We start from the raw sequence: 9,727 nt of genomic DNA on the forward strand, positions 1-9,727 counted from the left end.
GATTATTTTCATTTAATCATATTTTCAAATGAGATAGTAAGACATCTTTGGCCATCATCTCTAATAAATTTTCTGCTTTCTAATAAATTTCCTTTTTTGCTGGGCCTTTAAAACCACACAATGTTTCCTATTCCAAAGTAATCTATCTTTTTAGATTTCACTGATTTGGGAAATATCTGCGTCTGTTTTTTGAAATTACATACCCTTGCTTTGTAAAAATTCCCACCTTTCCTTTCCCAGCCACGCATTTCCTGCAAGAGTCCTGTCGTCGTCCCTTACTTTATTTCCGTCCCCACAGTTTCAAAACCCTTCCTGCTCTCATTCCTCACGACAATCGCACGGAGCTGCCATTAAAGAAGAGGATTCCCCACCTTCGAATAAATCTCTTGTTGGATAAGGTAATTTTTCACATCATATCTGCAAAATAGGGTTTTGTGGGAGAACGTTTTGGTGGGTTGGGATATTTTTTTCCTGGGTTTTTTCTTTTGGGTAGTCTACGCCTGTCTAACTTGGGGTTTTTTCTTTTGGGTAGCCTACCCCTATCGAACTTGGGGTTTGGGCTCAAATAATGGCTTCCAAAGAGGGTTTTGTGGGTGGGGCTTTTTTTATTTTGCTTCGAAATGGAAGAGGGCTTTGGAGGGGTGGGTAATACTTTAATCTTTTTGTTTTACATTCCTTTTTTTCCCTTTCCTTTTCATATTATAGGGTTTGAATTAGGGTTTTTTTTGTTTCTAGGGTTTTAATGGTTTTCTTTATGGGTTTTATTATTGGGGAAAAGCAGTCACTTTTTGTCTTTTTTGTTTCTTTGTATGAATTTTAGGGTTTTAGTTTTGTTTATTTGTTGTAGATTGTAACCGCGATTCAAAAAAATACCTCATATTTCTTATTTTCGAGATTGCTGTGGGAATTATATTGTTTGAATTGGTAATTAAATTTGGGGAAAGTGGGGAAAAGTTGCCACTCTTTTTGTTCTACATTCCTTTTTTTCCCTTTGCTTTTGTATGCAACTTTTATTTATATTCAAAGAAACTAGAGCTTATCAATGTGAATGATTGGATTGACACAATTTTTCATGGGAAGCATGGAATATATAATTTACTATTCTGATAATTTAGGGCTATTGGACCGTTCTTTGCAATAACATTTTTTTATAGTTAAGCTGGGATCAAACCTGCCATCTTAAGGTTGTGATACAGAGCCTCAACCATTTAGCTACAGGCCCAACCATTTTAACATGAGGCAATTCGAATTTGTGGTGAAAGATCACACTTGACTTTCAAGAAATTATAACAGATTATGAAGGATTATTAAATCAACAAATAACAGAATTCAGGATAGGATGGAGCTTCTTTGGAACAGAATTTGATGAATATGACTAATAACAGTCAAAGTTCATTAAAGAATGAAGGAGATACTGCTTATCCCACAAAAAAAGAATGCTTTTAAAACTTTCCTCGCATAAATTGGAGGGCCACACCGGTGACCATAGTTCAAAAACTCACTCAGACAAGAACTCGGCCAAGGTAAAAAGGAATTGAATTGGATCCGCAAATGATTCGCACAATCAACTTTTCATTAACTTGGGTAAGGGAAAGGAGTTTTTGATTGATTTGGTAGGGAAAAACTTGGTCTTGGATCAAAATTCATCCAAGGAAAACCAAATTGATTTGGGCGGGTTAATTCTTGACTCTGGGAGTTTGTAAACTATGTATCTCACAGTTTAGTGGTCCAAAAGAAAAGAATCAAGGACAAATTGTAGCTCTCATAAGTCATAACATAGAAATTTTGTGAGGAGTGCCACCGTGTCGAGACTTAAGGGGTGCTTAAGGGGTGTGACCTTCAGGACCGAATCAAATTCTCAACAATGAAAGTGCGATACCAAATCTCCAATAGACCAACATAGTAACATACCACCTCCATTCAGCTTTCCTAATATAAGAATAACAGCATCTCATAGATAAATCAAGATATAACCACAAATATATATATATATATATATATATATATATATATATATATATATATATATATAGCTACACTTTTCTCATATATATAGCTTTCTTAAATCAACATGAATACAACATATCCATGTAAAAGGTGACTTTTAAAAAATAGGACGAAGTTTACAACCTTACTACACCATTCCAAAACAGAGCAATAATAATCAAACATGAATACAACATAGCCGTATGAACTTTCTCTAATAAAACATGTCATAAAAAAGTGACTCTAAGACCGGTCATATGAAGCCAAATTGATATCTTTTCTATTGCAATCTAAACCAAAACGAAGAAGACCAAATTAGAGGAAGAAGAAAAAACTTGTTTTTTTTTTTTTTTTTTTGACCTTTTACTTTCATGGCTTCCTCTTTCCTTCCAGTGAATCTGAGGTTGTTCGAATATACGTTGAGATTAGAGAGACACCGAGAGATTGATTGAGATGCTTAAAAGGAAGGAAAAAAGACTTGCCCTACTTCAACTGGGAGATGCGTTTTGGAAACAAAAGAGATGCCCTACTTCTTTTTTTGGTAGGTATTTGATGCCCTACTTCTACCGGGAGACAAGCTGCGAATGAGAGTATAATGAGCGTGCAAAAAAATCTACCTTAAGTCAGTTGTGATGTTGTGGCAATAACCCATTTGTTATCGTCTTACTCTAGATTCGCTATTGATGGAAGGCAAAGGGGGGGGGGGGGGTAATTTGACATCAGACGATGATTTTAAACGGACGGTTTGGATCATCCTATGATACAAAAAACTCGGCATTTTCTAAAGGGTGCACCCTGGGTTGGCATTTCGTTGGGTTTGGGTTAGGGTTGAGGCCTTGGTCAATCCTTCGTAACATTTTCGATTTTACACGCGTTCTTTCCGCTCTAGCTCTCTGTACACGTGGCCCTCGAAGCGAGAAACGGGTCACCCGCGCGTTATTCCTAATAATTTCGTGTGTTGGATTTGGACGATATGGTGATAGCTGTTTAAGGAGGTGGGTTTCAATTCTTTCAAGAAAGAGTCAAGTTCTTACCATGGATTCACGTCTCTGTTGCAGAAGGTAGGGTTTGAGGGGTAGGTCTTCTAAGGTTTCATTTTAGGGTTTTCCTGTTTTTTTTTTTTTTTTTTTCTATTCCCTTTTTAGGTTTAATGAAAGAAAAGGGTTGTAAAGAGGGAGATTTTATATGGTGGCCGACCTTTATATGTAAAGGTCGGAGAGAGAAAAACCCCCCTCCACTTTGGATCGAAAATCAAGGGTGACAAGTTTCTCTCTCTCTCTCTGCCCTTGTTACAAAATGGTTACCAAGAATTCCAAATAGCAAACCAACATTTACCAAAATTTCAATTGCAGAAATTTTCTAAAAAAAAAATGTAACTTATAAATCTTTATTTTTTGGGCCGCCTCGTGCATCGCACGGGACTACAATTAGTTTACAGGAAATTTCCATTAATTTAAAATTATCATTAGTTTCTTCATCTCCAAAATATACTCACATGACCTCAAAATCCAATGAACGAAAAAAGATAAACAGCTAGCATCTCATTGAAACCCAAAAAGTTGGGTTCATGGATGATTAGAGATCACTGCATTCCTCTTTACGAGAAATTATATGGTGGCCGACCGTTTTGTAACAAGGGCAGAGAGAGAGAGAGAAACCTGCCACCCTTGATTTTCGATCCAAAGTGGAGGGTGGTTTCTCTCTCTGACCTTTACATGTAAAGGTCGGCCACCATATAAAATCTCCCTCTTTACAACCCTTTTCTTTCATTAAACCTAAAAAGGGAATAGAAAAAAAAAACAGGAAAACCCAAAAACCCTAAAATGAAACCTTAGAAGACCTACCCCTCAAACCCTACCTTCTGCAACAGAGACGTGAATCCATGGTAAGAACTTGACTCTTTCTTGAAAGAATTAAAACCCACCTGCTTAAACAACTATCACCATCTCGTCCAAATCCAACACACAAAATTATTAGAAATAACGCGCGGGTGACCCGTTTCTCGCTTCGAGGGCCACGTGTACAGAGAGCTAGAGCGGAAAGAATGCGTGTGAAATCGAAAATGTTACGAAGGATTGACCAAGGCCTCAACCCTAACCCAAACCCAACAAAATGCCAACCCAGGGTGCACCCTTTAGAAAATACCGGGTTTTTTGTATCATTGGATGATCCAAACCGTCCGTTTAAAATCATCGTCTGATGTCAAATTACCCCATTTGCCTTCCATCAATAGCGAATCTAGAGTAAGACGGTAACAAATGAGTTATTGCCACGACATCTCAACTGACGTAAGGTAGATTTTTTTGCAAGGTCCTTATAAACAAGTTTGGTCTTCTTCGTTTTGGTTTAGATTGCAATAGAAAAGATATCAATTTGGCTGCATATGACTGGTCTTAGAGTCACTTTTTATAACATGTTTTATTAGAGAAAGTTCATACGGATATGTTGTATTCATGTTTGATTATTATTGCTCTGTTTTGGAATGGTGTAGTAAGGTTGTAAACTTCGTCCTACTTTTTAAAAGTCACCTTTTACGTGGATATGTTGTATTCATGTTGATTTAAGAAAAAAAATAAAAATAAAACATATATATATATATATATATATATAATTGTGGTTATATCTTGATTTATCCATGAGATGTTGTTATTCTTATATTAGGAAAGCTGAATGGAGGTGGTATGTTGCCATGTTGGTCTATTGGAGATTTAGTATCGCACTTTCATTGTTGAGAATTTGATTCGGTCCTGAAGGTCACACCCCTTAAGTCTCGACACGGTGGCACTCCTCACAAAGTTTCTATGTTATGACTTATGAGAGCTACAATTTGTCCTTGATTCTTTTCTTTTGGACCACTAAACTGTGAGATACATAGTTTAAAAACTCTCAGAGTCAAAAATTGACCCGCCCAAATCAATTTGGTTTCCTTGGATGAATTTTGATCCAAGACCAAGTTTTTCCCTATCAAATCAATCAAAAACTCCTTTCCCTTACCCAAGTTAATGAAAAGTTAATTGTGCGAATCATTTGCGCATCCAATTCAATTCCTTTTTACCTTGGCCGAGTTATTGTCTGAGTGAGTTTTTTAACTATGGTCACCGGTGTGGCCCTCCAATTTATGCGAGGAAAGTTTTAAAAGCATTCTTTTTTTGTGGGATAGCAGTATCTCCTTCATTCTTTAATGAACTTTGACTGTTTAGTCATATGCATCAAATTCTGTTCCAAAGAAGCTCCATCCTATCCTGAATTCTGTTATTTGTTGATTTAATAATCCTTCATAATCTGTTATAATTTCTTGAAAGTCAAGTGTGATCTTTCATCACAAATTCGAACTGCCTCATGTTAAAATTTTGCCATTGATTATGAGAATTTGCTGTCACAACACTAGTTTAATCCAAGATAGATTCTACTCCTTTTTTGTTTTTTTTGAAATGGATTCTACTGCTTTTTTTAACTAGAGATCTGAGAGTTATACTGGTGGACTTACTAAGCAAGAAAAGAAAGCTCAAGGTCACAAGAAGATATTGAGATCTGCTAGTGATCTGAGTGAAATTCGCTGATCCTGTTTGATTTTTAGCAACTATCATTCCTGCATAGAAGCCCCTCCTTGTTGTCCCGAGTATTCCTTTTGATCCTCTTGGATCCTGATCTACTTGTGGTTGATAGCTAAAATAAAATTTGAAGAGTTATGTGCAAATTCTAGAACAGATCTCAGCTTAACTTCATGTTTCATCTATGTTGGAACTGTGAGATCATATTCTGTAATGATCTCTAATCTGATTTCAAGCCTCTGAGTAACTTGTATCTATCTTCCACACATGAACTGACCTGGATAGATTCCTTATTGAAATTCGAGTAACACTTGGAAGAATAGGTCCTACCTCTGTTCACTAGTTTGACACAATTATCTCTGTCGTCAGCAATGTGCTCTTTAGTTTTCTTCCTGCTCCATATCTGTAATTTTCGGATCTCAGTTACACCTGTGGCTATCCTAGCAAGCCGAGACCAGAGATCACTACAATGCAATTGAAAATTACATCAGGACATTGAAAGTTCCCACTTATATTGTTTGTCTTACATCCTAAACATCAGCTCAGAAATATTTCTTTGTTTAACTTCCTAACGACACAACTAATTTTATTCTTAAGATTTGTGATTTGCTTATGCGGCTTCGAATCTATATCACTCCTTATAGAGGTTGTGTCTTGAGAGCTACCATTCGTAATTGTTTTCTCAGACCACTAGACTGTTTGACCCATTCATGGATGGTCACAATATTTCTAAATTCTAACATCTTTTATCAGAGGAAGTTTCAAGTAACTAATAATAAGTTTGGCATTCCCGTCCCCTGAACTTGACTTTGGCATTCCCGTCCCCTGAACTTGAATTTTTTTTTTTTCACTACTTTAAAGACTAAAGTCTGCTGTCATTGAAGCAGAACATTGAACTTGTTACTTGTAAGGACTCGAGTATTCATTTTTTCTAGACTGATTCACCCTATATGCTACTTGGGCTCAAATATGAGGCCATAAGAGAAGTTTTCCTATATCCTTGTTTATGAAATAAATACTTTCTTTGAAACCAAATTGTTCCACCTGAGGGGAACAGTTGTGATTTCAAGAAAGTTAAAAGGTTTGAGTACAGGAAATGGAATTCATAGATGGAGTTATTTGGGAATAATAGGCAGACCTTACAGAAAATTTTCCACTAGTAGCATGCTGAAATTCATAGATAGAGTTATTTGGGAATAATATTCAGACCTTATAGAAAACTTCCCACTACTAGCACGACTTCCAAACTTCAGTATCGTGTGTTTTTTTTTTTTTTGAATGATCGTCAATTTTATTAAAATAAAGACCGAGATGGTCGATTTACATAAGAAGTACCAATATCGTGTGTTGGGATGTCTAGTATCACAGTAGATACAATCTGGATAGATAGAAAACCTCTTCATTCCAACAATTAGTATATGGTCGAATAAGGCTTACCACTCTCTCATTATTAGAATTAGAAAGTTTAGGAACTTGGAGATTGTTTGGCAACTCGGTAAGTTGAATATTCACCCCCCCAAGAGTCAGCCCAAAGCTTTGCAACTTTCTCATCACCCATGAAAATCTGTTAAAAAAAGTTTGCCAGTGGTTTTAATAGCCAAGTGGAAATGATCGCCACCCTTATAACCAAGGTTTTAAATTTCGACCGAAATCCGAAATTTCAGTCCAAAATATCGGGTTGAGACCGAAACCAAAATTGGGTGAAATCGAAACGTTACAAAATTTCGACCGAAACCGAAATTGGGTGAAATCGAAACGTTACAAAATTTCGGTCATCGATCGAAATTTTGTTTCCCCGAAATTTAAGGAATATCTCCAAAAAATCTGATTTTAATTCATTATTTAATATTATCCCGAAGTTTCAGCTGAAATTACCGAAATTTCGTCAAAATTATATAGCCTATAAAATAGGCGTTTAGAAGATTTCGTCAGATTTCCGGAAATTTTGGCTGAAATTTAGGTTCGGTTTCGGTGAGGACCGAAACGCATTCCGAAACCGAAATTTAAAACCTTGCTTATAACAACCCTAGAGGAAATTCCTGGCTCTGCCCCTGCCCCTCCCTAGAGGAAATTCCTGGCTCTGTCCCTGCCCCTAAATATTCCTTAGTTCACGCCCCGGTAGGTCAGATGATTTGATTATGTACTTCGTGATCATGAGGCTTAGAGCCACCTTTCTTTGTCATGGCTACCCAAGTTTTCCGATTCTATTTACTATCTATTATATAATAGCAATTGGGTGAGATATGTTCACTTCTGAGCTGAACAGTTTCACTGTCAAGTTCATCCTACGTGGCATCACCAAGATTCTCTCTCCTCTCATTCCAACATGGCATCACATAGGGTCTCTTTCTCATTCCAATTTTCCGACATTCAAGGGATCTGTCCGAATAGATTGCACTTGCAGAGCGTTCGTGTTAGATATTTGATCTTCTGCTGTGCTTTCCTCTTCAATTCGTATGATGTGTTGTGCCCTCTTCTTTATATGATGCTGTCTTGTAGATACCAATAAGGCATGCTCTTTATCGGGTTTTTCTTGGCGCAAAATTTCCAGAATCAGAAAATCTGTGTTCTTTAAATCTCAGTAACTGATTTTTTTTTGGATTGCTCTTTGGACTTTCAGTCCAAGATACGAGGCATATAACATTAGGGGTGCAACCTGAACCCGTCGCGTCGGGTCGGGTTCAGGTTGAGGGTTTGGGCAACCCGACCCGATTGAAATCCGACATTTTTTTTTTATCAAAATTTTGTTTTGTAAGATTAAAAACTCGGGTTGGGTCGGTTCCAGGATGGAAAAAGAGTTCTTCGGGTCGGATCGGGTTGAACCTCGTCAGGTTGGAAAACATGTCGGGTTCGGGTTGGAAAAATGGGTTCCTCGGGTCACGTCGGGTTGGCCTCATCCCGACCCCCACCTGACCCTAGTTGCACCCCTATATAACATCTAATAATATGTTCTTTTCTCTTAAACTCCCTAAACATATTAGGTTTTTTTCCTTCAATTCTGAATTTCTTAGAAATGTGAGACTGCACACCCCTGAAAATTTTGAAGGTTATACTCTTTTGGGTTGATCAGAAGGTTTGTAGAAATTTTAGAATGTTAAAGAAGGTTTAGAATTCCAAATTTTTAGAAGAAGACATTTAGCAAAGTGTTGAAATATAGTGGGATTTATTAGCTTGCTTATGACTGTAAATTTAATTTCAATCCTTGCGTTGTCACTTCTTCTTGAATTAGATGCCCCACTAGAAACGGTTGTTGGTGGCATTGGACTAATCTTTGTTTTTAATTGAAGATGAAAGAAGGAATTGCCATACAAAAGGGTGGTGATTCAACCTAATTTTCTAACATCACTAGGTGGACCCAACATATCAAAACAAGCTCAAAATTGGGCTAGCCTGTCATTTCTTAAGCCTGGATTCATGTTGATTTTTCCAGAATTTTATGCGAACTCTAAAAGCTATATATAAAATAAGGATGGCTAGGAGCATACTCCTAGGCTAGTAACAAGCCAAAAAATGATCTTCAGGGTCAACCATTACAGTGAGGTTTACACTTTCATGCGATGCCACCCCGTCGAATAACTATTTCACTTCCCTTTCGAATTCTTCATCTACTACCCTTTATTTCTTGAGGTCCCGCTCTCATCTTTTCAAAGACAGGGAAGAGGCAAGGCATTCATCAAAACAGACTTGTCATCATCATCTAGATAATCATTCAGTTTGTGCTTTTGGGCAAGTTGTCAAACCGAAAGAACTTCCTCCATGCTATGCTGGATCTGAGACTGGTAGGAAAAGGAGAAAAACCTTCGGAATCTTGTTCAGGAATCCCAGAGATTTTCTACTCGTAGGCTTTTCTTCCAGCAGCCGGATACCCACCACCTTAGTCTCATCCCATTTTTGCCTCCTCACAACCCTTTTTCCGAACCCAAGTAGCTTAAAGAAAGAGTGCTTGTGTAACGGTAAATGGGTGTCTTTTAACAGAATAATCCGACAGTCTATACCTAGTGATCGGCCCGACTTGAGACTCTAGCCTGAGTAGCTTCCAGAAAGCACAAAAAGCGAATAGCTGTCTTCCAGAGCAAGAAGAGGATTCTCCTGGATCATCAGGAGTTACCATTCCTCCTTTGTTAATGGTAGCCTGGAAGAAGAACTTTCTTTAGGCTTGAGAGTCTCTTCAAAATATGAGGTTGAGTGTA

General features: G+C 37.4%; 1 protein-coding gene across 3 annotated transcripts in view; it reads left to right on the forward strand.

Moving 5' to 3' along the window:
• Nucleotides 1–153: 153 nt before the first annotated feature.
• The window catches only part of LOC143857351 (F-box protein SKIP23-like), a 17,770-nt gene continuing 8,196 nt past the window's right edge, over nucleotides 154–9,727 (forward strand). The window contains exons 1-2 of one of the 3 annotated variants that reach the window (XM_077367781.1): nucleotides 154–398; nucleotides 533–641. In XM_077367781.1, coding sequence (XP_077223896.1) covers nucleotides 569–641 — 73 coding nt within the window. In that variant the 5' untranslated portion in view covers nucleotides 154–398; nucleotides 533–568. Of the gene's footprint in view, nucleotides 399–532; nucleotides 646–9,727 lie in introns of all 3 variants that reach the window. The other 2 variants (XM_077367782.1, XM_077367783.1) reach the window with 2 other exon arrangements.

The sequence above is a fragment of the Tasmannia lanceolata genome, unplaced genomic scaffold (assembly GCF_043159265.1).
Source record: "Tasmannia lanceolata isolate RefF3 unplaced genomic scaffold, GAP_Taslan_0.1 ptg000024l, whole genome shotgun sequence".
Classification (NCBI taxonomy): Eukaryota; Viridiplantae; Streptophyta; class Magnoliopsida; order Canellales; family Winteraceae; genus Tasmannia; species Tasmannia lanceolata.